The following is a 15511-nucleotide window of genomic DNA, read 5'->3' as shown; positions in this document are numbered from 1 at the left end:
CAGTTTTTGCTACCTTGCATGATAATTCATCCTGGTTCTTCTCACCTTCTTCAGTTTATTGCATTCTTTAAAATGGTCTTTCAGCTCTAAAGGAGTCTCTGATTATTCTCCCCTTTCTAGGAAAATGTCTCAGGAGCCGTATCACAGCTGTCCCTTGGGGAGATCCCAGCTACGGCACAGCCTTTTGTATCCTCAGAAGAACGGAAGGAGCGGTGGGAACAGGGCCAGGCTGATTACATGGGAGCAGATTCCTTTGACAACATCAAGAGGAAGCTTGACACTTACCTCCAGTAGAAACACTGCCCTTTTCCGTGGACACATCCACTTCACAGGCACTTGTTACTGATACTTAGTATCTAGAGCTGGGTTAAGAAAGGTCTGTTACAGTTGCTAGAGGCTTTCATTAAAATCCATCAGATGTGGGTGGAGGGTTTTGCAGGACAACTGGTGAGAACTGGGCAAAAGTTAAGTAGCAAATCTGTTATATGAACGACAGTTCTGCTTTTTAACCCTCAGCTTGTATTCCAGAAATTCTCAATTATGCTGATTGCCAACATACGTGGTAAGGGAAACTCAAATCTTAAGCTTTTAAGATGGCTGTATCAACTCTTAAAATGTGCCAAGCCAGGCTCCAAACCAGTCTCCCTTCAGAGTGGGACACAGTACCTGTCTCTTGCTTGCTTGTTGTACCCTTCACTAGACCTGCATTTTAGAATCGCCCAGAGGCTGCCAGAGTGATTGTAATTCTGCTTTCAGGTAAAGACAACCTATAATAACACTGCTGAGTGATTCATAAGCATATCAACAAATGGTGTTAACCCATTTTATTTCCTAGTCTTAGTGTCTGAAGATGTTCACCAGTTTTCTATGTACAGTAAGGCGGCATGCTAAAATGCTTTTGTTCAGTTCTGTATATCTGAAAACAGCAGTGTGATGGTTACCTACAGTGGCACCTTGTATGAAAAATAAAGATTTATTGACATATCTTGGTTGTCTAATTCAATTAAGGGCACCCACTCCCCTTGAAAAAAAAGTATTAGGGAATTTTTCATAATTTGTAGAATTTGTGTTTTAAAAACCAGTGTAAAACTTGACACTGAAATATATGTTTTAAAAGTTGGTTTCTAGATATCAAGAGATATCTGCATCTAGTGTTCTCCAGTGATGATGATGGATCTAATAGATGGAGGAAAGGGAGATCAAATTAATCTGTCACCCACAGTTCTGTATGAAGTGGGTATTCAAATCTTAGAATATTGTAACCTTAAAATCATCATAGGTTCATTGTCAGTCTCTAAACATACTCAATCTTTCAGGACTGTTACAATCAATCAGTACCAGACCCAATGTCTTCTAGCATTTTTATCCATGGCTTAGAATGATAGAAGTATAAAGCATATTTATTCAATGTACAGGTGATTCTAGGTTGCAAGGATGGCAAGCTAGTGAAGGGTATGATCTAAAATGTCGTTTTAAAACTGAAGTGAGTAATCAGAAGTCATTCTCTTGAAGAAAGCAAGAGAGACCATGACAAGAAACGTTAGAGGTTTAACTGGCCAGAAGCCGCAGTGGCTTTTAATCTTCAAGATCACCTTCTTTTATTTCCACAATAGCCTATTGGTTACACAGGTCAGCCCTATTCAATAAGGGTGTGAATGAATATACAGGGTATGGAAACCTGGAGGGCAAGAATGTATGGGGGGGGGGGGCCACCTTGGAGGCTGGCTACCAGAAGAGCTTAAGAAGAACCTGAGGACTTAACCTAAAATTGTAAACTGTTAAATGACAAACGATTTCTGAAGATAAAATAAGCTACGATTATTTGGACTGTGGAAAATGAGTTGCTGTGATCTTCAAAGTACATGAAGCACTACCAGAGATTTAAGTGCCTCTGCGTGTCAGGTGCCATGGTACAAAGACCCCTCAAGATACTCCTAGTCCAAGAATCTCTGCATTGAGAGGTATGAGCTGAACTCTTCCAATGAGAATCCAGTGCATAGAAAAATCTGGCTAAACTGAAATTAAATTCATTATAGTGTAATTTGCAAGTCATACAAATAGAGTCTTTATTTCTGGACAATCGATTTGTGCCTAATTTTAAAGTTCACTTCAGCCCTCCGTTGCTTTCACAGTCTCAATGGTCATAAAGATGTATCTGATTTCAAGGAAATACTTGAGCGTATTCCAGAAATTACATCTACCAAAGCATTAATTCAGTCATCTTAGTTTCACATCAAACACAATTTGAGTTGACATATATATTTAAGACAGACAACACAATAATTCATTGAACAAGCACTTAAGTACTGACCATATCACACATGTGATGGACATTAGAAATATAGGAGTGTACAAGACAGACATAGTTCCTTATGTTCCAGTAGGAAACAGACTGAAAGAGAAATGAACATGTATAATTGCAAATTATGCTAAATAAAGTACACTGACAACAGAAAGTCCAGCTTTAGGGCAGTCAGGAAAGACCTCCTACAAGATGATGATTAAGCCAGAAAGAGAGGCTCTGAGGTAGCCAACAGGGAGTGAGGAGAACGAAGAATATTCCCTTCAGAGGAAATTGTGCGAGCAGGCGAGAACTTGGTGGAAATAAAGGCTTATAAAACAGGATGGAGAGGTATGCAGTGGCTTCATAGGTGAAGGTATGGGGCTTTGGATTTTATTTTAAATTCAACAGCAATTGATTGAAGTTTTATTAATGTAATTTATATTTAACTTTTTATTAATGGGGACTTATAGAGACATACAAAGGTAAGCAGAATAGTATAAAGAACCCCCATCACCCAATTTCAACAATTGTTTCATCTGTATCCCCACCAACTCTTCCCCTACTAGACTATTTGGAAGCAAATCCCAGATAAAAGATTTCATATGAAATATTCCCATATATCTTTAAAACATAAGGACTTCAGAAAATTATCTCACCAAGAAACTATTAATTCCAAATGTCCTCCATTATTTTGTGTTTTATTTCCACTTTGATCTTATTAAGATCCAAGTAAGGCCCATACAGTGCAATTGGTTGATATACATCTGATTCCGTTGTGTTTCCTAACCCTCCCTTCTTGTTTGTTGTTGCCTTGCAATTTATTTACTGAAGAAACCAGATGATTTGTCCTGTCTCCCACATTCTTCACTTTACTGATTGCAATTTGACATGTTTCCTTGTATTTTGTATTTCTCATAAACTGATTTAGAGGGCCAGTCAGATTAAGGTGTGATTTTTTTTGGGGGGGGGGGGCAATACTTTATATATTGTTAGGTACTTCCAAACCTCCAGTTATCTTATGATATTAACTGCCATTGATGATCATTGCCTAGATACAGTATCTCACTGGGGTTGCAAAGTGGTGATACTCTCATTTATTAGCTGAAATATTTCTATATACTTCCATCCATCAGTAATTTGGTTACCCTGAGGTTGTTTCTATTAAAAGGGCAGGATAAATGCTTGATTCTTTCCCTTCACTCACTAGTTAGTATATAAAATAAGGAACTGGTTTAACAGTATCCTCCAAAGGTGGTTTTGATGGGGTTTATTCTAGTATCATTATGAATTAATGAATTTTAATACAGTTTGTTCAACTCATTGCCAGTCCTTCTTAAAGAGAGTCTAATTGTCTTACCTTTGTGATTTACATTTTAAAAACACTGGTTCTGCAGCTGGTGGAAAATAGCTTAAATGAGAACAAGAGTTGATGGGAAGGCAAGTTAGTTTACTGTAGTGGTCTTGGAGAAAGACAGTGGTAATCCAACATACCTTCCACCAGGGTGAAGGCAGTGAAGCTGCTGATGGATTGGATATGAAGAGAGAGGAAAAAGGAGTAACTGAAACTAGAGGCTTGAGCAACTGCATCTCCAACCTGGCTGCTCCTGAAAAACACTGGACACCTTGTAAGTACAGTTTCTTGGGTCTCATCACTATAGATTATGAATCAATGGGCCTTGGTTGAGGTCACAGTATCTCTACTCCAAGTAACTGTCAAGCAATGACTGCGACCCAAATGACATTTGAGAACCACTTGATACATTCAGAAAGTGTTTACACTACATACAACAGGGAGTCAGGGTTTTTAGCAGAAGACGCATGGAAAGGTGAGGTGGGGGTTACACAGCAGGGGACTCAACTGCTGATCAGTAAAGGCTTTCCAGAGGACAAACTCGGCTCCTGGAGTGATGTAGGAAACATTCTCATAAATAACATCTATAAATATAATTGTATAATGTCTACCGTTTAATGTCAATGAAACTTGGGGCATTAAGCTAAGTAAGACTTGGCTTCTCCTTAAATAAAATAGTCTGCCACAGTTTGCTTTTTTTCCCTCTGCTTATTATTACAAATAGATTACTATTTTTATACTTGGGTATGTTATTTGGTAACTTATTTCTCTGAGTTTCTGATGCTGAAATTCAATCTCCTTTAAGTGAAAATCTGTAAGAAAGCAAAAAGAGGAAAGACAATATTTATTAGGTATTTATAGCTTAATTTTCATGTCAGTCCTATAATGTATATACAGTATTCTCATTTTGCAGATAATCAAATAAGAAAGGTAAATAATCTGCAAAGGACTTTAATTCAGATTTGTGTATGCTCTAACTCTAAAACTATGCTCTGCCTTAAATAAATGAATGATCAAAACAGACAATGAGATCAGAGAAATGGGCAGAGATCAGAGTAACCTCTGTATATAACCAGAAATATAAATGCCAGAAATCTAGGAAGTAACACAAATAATAGAAAAGCTTTCAGTTTGCTTGCTCTGAGGATAAGGACAATGGCCTTGAAATAGAACGTGGGAAATACCTTTTACAAATGCTTTCCTAAATAGGCTGCCTGAAATTGTAATATAAAAACGGGTAAGAAAATTCAAGGATGGAATTGTCCTGAATTTTGGCTTGGACACAGTTCAGCTTCACAACATATAGACTTTGTATCTTAAAAGCCTATACAGGAAAAAAAACAAAAAAAACCTAGACTGAATTATCCTGTTTTCACAGTTGTTTCATTGGCCCAGAAGAGGGAAAACTTCTGTTATATGACTATGCTGCGATACCGTGATGTATTCAGGGTCAACATCCCTTTAGAGGTAAGGGCTCCAGACACCTATACTAAGCCACTCAACTCTTGTGATTTACTTATTCTGTGTTCACTTTTAAGTTTTTGAAGTTTCTTGATGTCCAGTCTATCAGCTACCACTGCTCACTACTGTCTGCCTAAAACAAAAATAGGAAAAGAGGCAAATGTTCAATAACAGGGCCTTTGAACACTAGTTCTTTTCTACTGAGTCAAGTATATGGATTTACTGAAATCTGTTATGTTAGGTGGTCAGAAGCCTTCTTTGGCTTCTGGGCCCCTGGTTGAGATGAACAGAAACCTAGTCTTCAGATACCTAATATCGCCTTATTGTTGTGGCCAGGTAATATGCAATCTGAACAAGTAAGTGTATTTTGGAACTCTCCATCTGTATCACAAGAGATCACAAGACTCAAAGCCTTTTTTTTTAAATTGAGGAAAGATATCAAAGCATCAGACTGGGGGGTGGGGAGGAGAATTAAACATATCATCTGGTGTTAACTTTTTGTGTCCCTATTTTTTATACAACGTAAGAGAGAAAAGCTCTAAACTGAAAAGGCTTACGTAATTTATTTTAAATAGTATTTAGTAAAGGCTGTTAACTTTTGGAAGGAAAGAGTTGACAAATTTACCATAGGAAAAAGCATATAATATGCATAAAAGAGGCTGAGAAGTCACTGAATTAGACTAACAGATAGATTCCTTTTCCTTCCCTGATCTTCCAAGGATACTCCTTAATTAAGGTGAAGTATTAACTTTTCCATGCAAAGTTGCACAATTATACTGCAAAATCTGTTCCAGGGAGCCTAAAATACCAAGGGTCACTTTGTAGGATGTGTAAATAGGCAACATTAACTCAGATTACAAGAACATACATTTGTGGAGGTGATCAATATATCCTTATTTTTTAATCCCATGAAAAATGGTGGATATAATAGCCTTTGACTGTAAGTCAGATTTGCCTACACAAAGGGCAGATCCATGCCTTTGGGGATTAGCTCCAAACTTGATCAAGGTCTATGATTCATGCATAAAATCAATGTTTATCTTAATTCTTGCTTTCACCTGTACCTGCAAGAAACATATGAAGTGTCCTTCACTAGACCATTTCTCATGAAACATTTAACTTACCTTTATCAATATATTGATACCAGTGCCAAGAAAACATTTTTTAAATCCTACAATGTACTATTAGGGAATAGCCCTTGCCTACCCTAACAAAAAGGGTAAATTCGTTTAAACATTCAGGAAACTGTATCCTAGTTAATTTTATCTGCCTTTCTAATAAACTAGAATGTTGAAAGATGGCAGACTTACTGGAAACTTTCCTAAAACACTAGTCGTATCTCTGCTTTAGCAAATAGAGCACATGTTTTAATATATAATCTCTCTGATGACTTTTAATATCACATCTATCACATTAAATACCCTCTTGGAATAGTCTAGATGCACTATTTTTGCGTTTTTCAAAAGTGCAAAGACATGCCCTAGAATTTGTTTTATCTACCAATCTAAGAAGTCATTTTGGTATTTGCTGTCCTTCTAAATGAAGTCCCAGTGTAGCCTAGTTATTATAACTTGGTTCAGGTTAATGGAGGTGTCCTGTTCCATGTACATTTGAATGACATACATTATTAGAACTGTATTATTTTCATGTAGAAATCAATTTTCATATTTAAAGGTAGAATTTAAAGGTTTAAATTTGTCAGAAAATTCTTGATCAAGAAGGTTGCGTAGGGAGCTGGAAAAGAGATTTTTTTTTTTAAATCCCATTTTAACCATTAAAAGATCTGACTGGGAATAAGATATCATCTACCCTTTCAAAAGCAGTAAATTATTATGGCTTCATCTAGAAGACCGTTCTCCCTTATTATCACACAATAACTATGAATATATTAACATGGAAGAAAACATTACCTCTGCTTACAGGATTTCTAATCAACCGTTTCCCCTTTGAAGTAGACATTACTGTAGGGAAGCATCCCAACCATTATTCACAGCTATCAGAATTTTGGGGTCTTTTTATTCATAAGTACCATAAAAATGAGGTACCAAATTCCAGAACGTAGAACTTGTAAGGAAGTTACTACATACTTATGGGTGAATTAAAATAAATGAAGGAAAGCTGTTGTATTTCACCTTTTGCAAATATTTTAAAGTTAATACAGTTGAAAACTTAAGGTTAAGCACTTGAATTCTTATTAATAAGCCAAACATATCATTTGTCCTCATGTTTTTAATGAATCTTCCTTCCAAATACTAATGAACAGAACTTTGGCAAGCATATAAATAAAATGAATAAAAAACACACCAATGAATGCCAACAGAAAACATGCACTGCCTGAGTATAATTTTATTGGTACTCACTGGTTTTAAACATAAGATGATTATTTTCTTGATTATTTCCAATCCTGGAGCTGTAATTAGGACAAAGTCTATAATCGAGAGTGTTATCTAGTATACCACTATACATAGCTATGATCACAACTCCTTTTTTTCTGGCAGATGGGGAAATAAAAATAATCGAAACCAATGTTTAAGAAGATCAAGACATTTAACATAAAATTTTAAAATATATACACTGATTTCTAAACAAGGAGTCAACCAGTTAAATTGAAATTTAGTAAAATTAAAAAGAGGTAGGAATATGAGTCAATTATTCTCAGCTGCTCATAGTACTATTATGTACTCAGTAAAAAATAATTATATAATATAGACATCTTAACAGACGTGTGAGATTTATAAAGAAAGATTAAATGTTCTTTAAAGAAAAAGTACTCATTAAAATTACAGCACTGAGGAAGCTAGTAATTTTTCACTTTTATTAATTTTAAATTTAAAACAAAATCCAGTTTGAACCACAAGTGGGAATACAATATTTTCAAGATATTTCTAAAGCTATTATTCTACGTAGTAATGAAACAGAGTTAACAGCATAAACATAATGTGAACTTTTCATTCCAGTAGTTTATATATTTTCTTAGGATGAATTTGTTGTTTTTTATTTAACAAACAAACACCACTTAATGGAACTATACAAAACCAGAAAGGTATTTTTTAAATGACTTGCCAAATTTATCATTATGAATGTGTTTAAAAACACAAGTCTGTAAATGTTTGGGGTAAAGAAGCAAGCAAAGTCTTCACCTTTACAGTGAGTTTGCAAGGCTCTGCCTTTGTAAGCAAGAAGAGTAGGTTGTGTTTTTGCTGCACACTCTTCTTATACTTAATCTCACTGGAGTACTGGTATATAGAGAACCCACATATCATATTTTATGAGATCCTGATCAACCTGATTTTTTGTGTAATGCTAGTCCTGCAAGGTAAAGCACTTCCCTATTGCTTCTTATGCTAGTGGACCAACCTCAAGTTATTATTCCACTCTCATCCCTGCAGAAAGGTCTGTTTGTCCTTTGCATCAGCCCTCTACCTCACCTGCTGCCGAACAGAAAAGGGACTGGGAAGATTCCTGCTGTCTAATCCACTGTTCCTTTGGAGCAAAGGACAGGGCACAGAGAAGGAAAGATTTTGCTGCTGATAAGGTATGTGCTAAATCTAAGATGTGTGCCCTAGAATACAACGCTGCCTCCAATCTCCTCTTATCTTTCAGTCAAGTCACTTCCAACACTGTAAGTAAAATATAAGGTTCTTAAATTTGTATCATCAAACATGAAGCTTCTCCTATTATAGTAATTAATTTCTTCTTTCTTTGGATTAAAAAAAAAAAAAGATTCCCTTAAGGAAAAAAATAGCACTGACTACCTAACCTGACTGATAAATTTATAGTTTGTTTTAAATGTGACTAAAAGAGTCATCCAGGATTCTGTGGCAACTACCGTGAGTTTGATTATTAACAAAAGTAGGAAAAAGATGACTAATTCTACAGATAGATGTAAGGGTGCATTACTTAAGTTCCAAAATCAAATTCTGATTCTAAACACAATAACAAAGAAAATTTTCCATTCAGGGATTAAGATGTCTTTAAAAGTGGAAACAATTTTGGAGGTCATCCAGCCCAACTTCCATCCAGATTATCATGCCTCTCACATATAGTAGTCCTCTGAATTATAAAAATTTATAGTTATTTTTTTTAAAAAAGCTACATAAATAAGAATTATCTATATATAGAAATATCTATTCAGCAATTCCATAATTTAAATATTCAAATCAAATTGGGCAGAACTGGTTCCTTCTCACCCCCACAGACTGTATTTACACACTAATACATCAAGTTACATTTAAACAAAAAGAATGGTACCACCTGACTAAAACGGAGAAAATAGTGCTCTAACGCAATCCCCAATTTTTTTCATGAACATAAAATTGCAAATCACTTATGTGAATTTTATCTCAATGACACTGTAAAACAAACAAACAAAAACAAAACACATACATACACATACATGAACAAAGCCAAACAAACAAAAAAACCAAGTAACTTGCTAACCTGGACTTTGGTCTCTCATTTAAGGTTCTGGAATGCAAATATGGTTTTTGAAGGTCCAATAAAATCCATCTCTTGTATCGTCTGTGCACATATTAATCGTTTACGTGGACTGCGAATCCACAGCTTCGCAAATGGGAGACTTTGGTGAATAACCAAATGTGTCCAACACAGAAAATAACTGTTTGGTCAGAAGTATAAAAGGTTTGACCTTATTTGAAATATGAAAAAGCTGAGTACTTGGAAGATATATGAAAATACTCAGCATAGATAATATGAAAAGTGGAATAAAAGTAACTTTTTGTCTCAAAAAATTATTTTAGGCCACAGTATATAACAGAACTTATTGCTATTTGAAATATCATTAAAAATAGGTTCATATATAGAAGGAGATTATGTATTAGTAATACCTCTTCACTAATATAAAACGATATGCTCCTTTTAGAAGATATACTCTAGAACTCATTTCTAAAACTATTTTTCACATTTCCAAAACTTCTGTATATATCTAATTAAACTGACCTTACCAAGTCCCACAAATTATAAATCAATTAAAGTTCTGATTTCATTAATTTTAGCTTGTTTCATTTCACTAGCATCTGTTTTTTTAGTTCCAAAGGCTCCAGCTGCAAGTTCTCTCTTTGTGTTTTGTATTTTCAGCATATTTTCTTCAACAGAATCCTTCACAATGAACTTTAAAAAGAAAAACAAAGTTAAATTGGTTAAGTACTTTTTAGGTCACAATACTTGAATTCTTTAATTAAAAAAAAAAAATCGAGACATGATGAAAATGATACTTTAAAAGAACCTGCTTTCTTACAGTATTACGTAGCTTTCAAAAATGGTCAATGATAATCTATTAGAAACTGTTTCACTCCCCCTTTTTTCTCAATATACAGTGAGAATATTTAGAACATGATATGATAGCTAGAGATGAGCACCATTTTCCCTTATCACTCAATATAGTTTTCCTGTATAAAGAATACACCTGTAAGGACATAAGTTACATATTATAACTCCATCATCAAGATAAGAGCAACACACACAAAAAGCAAACTTTATAGGCAACTCTGAAGCTGGAATATTAGCAAAATAAATGTAACATATTTAAAAAGCCAAATAAGATTTTCCCAGAAATGAAAGAACAAGCCTTCATCTGGTATATAATTTATAACATTAAAAATTTAAGAGAAAAAAAAAAGTGATCATCTCAATAGATGCTAAAGAAGCATTTGATAAAATTCAACGTTTATTCCTGATAAAAACCTTGACTTGAAAAAAAAATCCTCATTAACCCAGAAATAAATGTCCTCAACCTTATTTAAGGATATCTACTAGAAACTTACCAAGAGTAACATATTAAATGTAAAACAATAAAAGTATTCCCAACAAAGATAGGAACAAGTCAAGAATGATTACTGTGACTACTACTATTCAACACCGTACAAGAGGTCCCAGTTACTGTAATACAAGCTGTGTTATAAAATGTTACCAAAATACATAAAAGACCTAAAAAAACGGAGAGTGATACTATCTAAGTTCTTATATGGGAACACTCTGTATTTATAAAGAAGACAGTTCTCCAATTAATCATAAATTCAATAAATCCCAAACAAGATTTCTTAAATGGGATTTGGTAACCCAAATCCAAAGTTCAATTCAAGAGTAAATAATAATATTAATAACCAACACAATTTTCAAAAAGAAGGGTAATGAGAGCACTTTGCTCTACTAGATATCAAAGCATACTTTATAAAACCATAGTAATTATTAAAGAAATATTGTCCTGGGAATAGGAAAAGAGATCAATGGACAGAACAGAGTCCAGAAAGAGACCCATGAATTAGTTTATGATAAAGTGACATTTCAAATCAGTAGAAAAACAGCATGGACTTTTCCAAAAACATGGTAATGGAGCAAATGATTCTTCATTTGAAAAAAATAAAGTTAGATCCATATCATGAATCATAAACAAAAGGTAAAATATTTCAAAAGAATCAGAAGTACAGGATATTCTTTTTTTTTCCCACCAAATTTTCAGTACGGCAATTTTTATTGATATTTTTGTAAAGTACTACTCCCAGTTTACATAATTTACAGGAGATTCATTCTTAAAGTTTGAAGGTAAAAGCCTTCTGTTCTAAGAAAGACCTCAAAATCCATAAGATACAAAGAAAAAGGCTGATATGTTTTAAATGATAAAAATTTCTAAACTTTTTCATGACAAAAAGCACATAAAGTTCAAAGATAAGCAAAAGCCTGGAATAAAAAATTTCCAACATGCATAAAACATTTAAAATCAGAATTTATAAAGAAGTCCTTTATACTATAAAACTATATTTGTACTTTATGAAAACTGGGCAAAAGATACAAGCAAGAAAAAAATATTAACAAGAGATATGTCAAATATGCAAAAGGTCTTAGGTAAATGAGTATTAGAAGGTCACTTTTTGACCATCTCATAAGCATAAATTTACATCATTCTCATATATCATATAAAGCCTGTTTTGAAAACAACTTGACAGTTATCTAATAAGATTCTAAATCCAGAATTCTAGTTTTCTTAACCTATCCTGAAGAAGTACTGTACTTGTACATATGCACAAAGATGCATATAATATAATGCTCATTATAGAAGTGTTTTTATTAGCAAAAATTGAACTGGTTAAATAAATTAGATGTAATTATGTTACCTGTCTACCATGATAGAATAATAGTAAGTTTGATCTGTATGTTCTTACAGGGTAGTCTCCAACATATACTGTTCAGGGGGGAAAAACACAGACTGCAAAATAATAAAGTATGATCCCATTTATCCTAAAATAAATTTTCGAAATTTACACATATACATAAGTATGAATGTATGTAAACAGAGAAAAACTTTGACTAGCATGTTAAACTATTGATGGTAGGGTAGCTTCCTTCTAAACAGCAGAATAAAGATGATCTTCATCGTTTGCGCTGCATAATTCTATTTCAATCTTTTACAATATATTCATGCCTTATTTGTATAATTTTGAAAACCTTATCAACCTAATTTTAAAATAGATGTCTTAAAAACTCACTTTCGTGATAATAACTTCTTGCTTCTGGCCAAGTCTATGGCATCTGTCAAAGCACTGATCTTCAGCAGCTGGATTCCAGGCCTAATAAGAACATGAGTTGAATAATTACCACCCTGATCTGTGAGTGTTCTGCACAAGTCCTTTTGTTGCAGTATTATTCATTCACCTTTTACTGACTGAAATCTTTCTGAATGAATTCAGATCATGACATTATAAATGCTCTCGGGACAAAAAAGTCCACACAGCCCCTGACTACCTCCCCCAATCACTACTATGATAGGCAGGTATTCTCTCCCCTGTCATTTCACTACACCGCTTCTAGTATCTAATACAGGGCCTGATACCTAGAAAGCACACAGTATAAATGATTGCTGATTAATCAAATAATGTCTTTCTCATTCCCCCTCCACCCAATTTACAATCAAACTATGTCTGCTTAACAGAGGAAGTTTATACGCTCTCTTAAATTACTTAGTTTACATCAGAAAAGATAGGTAATTGAGTCCATTTATGAAAAAGTTTTCTCCCTTTCTGCTGGTGTTTGGTTCTCTTTCTTTCATTTTCCTCCTTTCATTATGTAAAAGCACAAAAAAAGATTTCAGGAGTAATGAGAAGTCCTAAAAATTATTTAAGACTCTGCCATACAGTTTTCAGTATCTATACTTGAAATCAGTTTGACTTCAAAATTGAACTAAAAAAGTAACATTAGCTAACTAACATTGGCATTATCATGGGGACTGTCTTAAGGTGAAGAATCAAACAATGAAGCACTGAAAAGGGAAGATAAGCAAAAAAGATATAGAGCTTTTCAGTCTAGAAAGATAGGAGTCAAGTGGTTTTGAAATAATATCATGAATTGTCAGGGTAGGGATCATTAAGTTTTAAACTAAACTATGGGATGACTCTTGAAGCTGAAAACAGGGTGTTTTGGAGAAAAGGAACATTTATACAGCAAAGTACCAACTGAAAATAGAAACAAAATCATAAATTCATATGTAGATGACAAGTTTATAGTACAACTTAGGCAGTTACTTTCTTCTTTTTAAAGTTCCCTTGAGGGACTTCCCTGGTGGCGCAGTGGTTAACAATCTGCCTGCCAATGCAGGGGACAGGGCTTCGAGCCCTGATCCAGGAAGATCCTACATGCCGCGGAGCAACTAAGCCCGTGCGCCACAACTACTGAGCCTGTGCACTGGAACCCACGAGCCACAACTACTGAGGCCCACGTGCCTGGAGACTGTGCTCTGCAGCAGGAGAGGCCACTGCAGTGAGGGGCCCGTGCACCGCAGCGAAGAGTGGCCCCCACTCGCAGCAACTAGAGAAAGCCCATGCACAGCAACGAAGACCCAACGCAGCCAAAAAAAATTTTAAAAATAAAAATAAAAAATAAAGTTCCCTTGAGATGGAGAGAAAAGGAGATTCTACTATTAACTTGCTGTAATTTGATTTGGGGATTGTTTTTCAGTATAAAAGTTAGATTTAAAGGACTTATTTAGCTTATGAGTTTCTAAAACTGACGTCATATTCTGTGAATATTTTGTATTTTACAATTGGACCCATTTTGAAACCATTATACTAAGAGCTCAGATAAAATGTTCCTCTCTGCTGTCTTTTGTCTAGGAACCTCATGGTGAGACGGCAGTATACATCAAGTATGACTAAATGTATAATAAAATTTACTTTATGATAATATAAAACTGATAGCTCCCATTCTCATATGTAGTGATGAAGGAAGCAATTAACTTTATCAAAGCTCATAATGAAAAAAGAAAAAAAGCTCATAATGAAACATCAAAATACATCAAATAAATCTTAACATTTATATAATCCTCGACAAAGAGGTAAAAATCTTCATGAGCAATGTTGTTTTTTCTTGTTTTTTTTTTTAACTGAATCTTATTTTTCTAGGACCTGGCTTTTGTTTTAAAGTTAGAAACAATATCTGAAAACTTGAAATGTTCAATGAAAAACAACCAACTTACTATGAAACTGCTAAAACATTCCGTAAGTTTTCTATAAGTATAACTGTTAAAGAGTTTAGTCTCTGGTCAACTTTACAATACTAATTACTGTATTTTGTATTAACAACCTCCTCCTTATGAAGTACTAAGATTATAACCAAAAAATAATAATTTGGGAATCTGTTCCAAAAATCAGCTTCTAGAATTATCATCCGGTTAGCTAACATGTAACTTAACCTGCAGTTACAATGCATATTTTTTATAATAACCGTAATACTAAAACTCTAGCAAAGATTTAAAACTTCATCCACAGAACTAAGGCAAGAAAATACGACAGACCACTGCCATCCCGATGGCATTAACATGAAACCCATGAATGCCTAAGTACGGCTCTGGTTGTAATATTACTGGAAAGGTTACCCTCAGGTGAGGAAAAAAAGCCTTGGTAACAGGTACATGCTTCAACTAGATAGCCTAACCAGAATAACTCAAAATTTGTATCTTAGTAAAATTTCTTTATGTTATGAATTTTCTGAGTTTCAGGCAGCAAGCTAAAACCACAAACTTTAGATCTGTGAATGCACAGAAACAGCACAGGGTTGCCTCTAGCCCAAACGGTACCCAATGCAAATTAGAAACTGAATTAGTTCAGAGTGCTTCCAGTCCAAAAAGCCCCTTTGTGCAATCAGAAAAAAAGTGCTCCTATGTGGATGCACCTCTAAGTCACACAGTTTGATGTGTCAACTTCAGAGTGAATTTCAACTCCCACTCTACCCCTAGACCTGTATTGCGCACAGTAATTACACTGTATTAGACACTGAAGTTTACCCAAAGCGTTCCATTAATGGTATTTGTTTCTAAAACTGTGATGCTGGACCATGTGCACCTAGAATCACCTATGGTCTATATAAAAATGCAGTTTCCTGGGTCTCATCCAAGAACTCCTAAATCT

General features: G+C 34.5%; 2 protein-coding genes across 3 annotated transcripts in view; one reads left to right on the top strand and one right to left on the bottom strand.

Moving 5' to 3' along the window:
• GYG1 (glycogenin 1) overlaps positions 1 to 984 on the top strand; it is a 37271-nt gene extending 36287 nt beyond the window's left edge. Inside the window, exon 7 of the mRNA XM_059920137.1 lies at positions 121 to 984. Within this exon, the coding sequence (XP_059776120.1) occupies positions 121 to 294 (174 nt within the window). The 3' untranslated portion in view covers positions 295 to 984. The remainder of the gene's footprint in view (positions 1 to 120) is intronic.
• Positions 985 to 7916: 6932 nt separating this feature from the next.
• The window catches only part of HLTF (helicase like transcription factor), a 70393-nt gene continuing 62798 nt past the window's right edge, over positions 7917 to 15511 (bottom strand). For both annotated transcript variants that reach the window (XM_059920135.1, XM_059920136.1), the window contains exons 24-25: positions 12599 to 12679; positions 7917 to 10226 (exon numbers count right to left, since the gene is read on the bottom strand). In XM_059920135.1, coding sequence (XP_059776118.1) covers positions 10074 to 10226; positions 12599 to 12679 — 234 coding nt within the window. In that variant the 3' untranslated portion in view covers positions 7917 to 10073. The remainder of the gene's footprint in view (positions 10227 to 12598; positions 12680 to 15511) is intronic.

Source organism: Balaenoptera ricei, chromosome 4 (assembly GCF_028023285.1).
Source record: "Balaenoptera ricei isolate mBalRic1 chromosome 4, mBalRic1.hap2, whole genome shotgun sequence".
Lineage (NCBI taxonomy): Eukaryota > Metazoa > Chordata > Mammalia > Artiodactyla > Balaenopteridae > Balaenoptera > Balaenoptera ricei.
The sequence above is the reverse complement of the archived record's forward strand: the minus strand, read 5'-3'. Positions and strand labels throughout refer to the sequence as shown.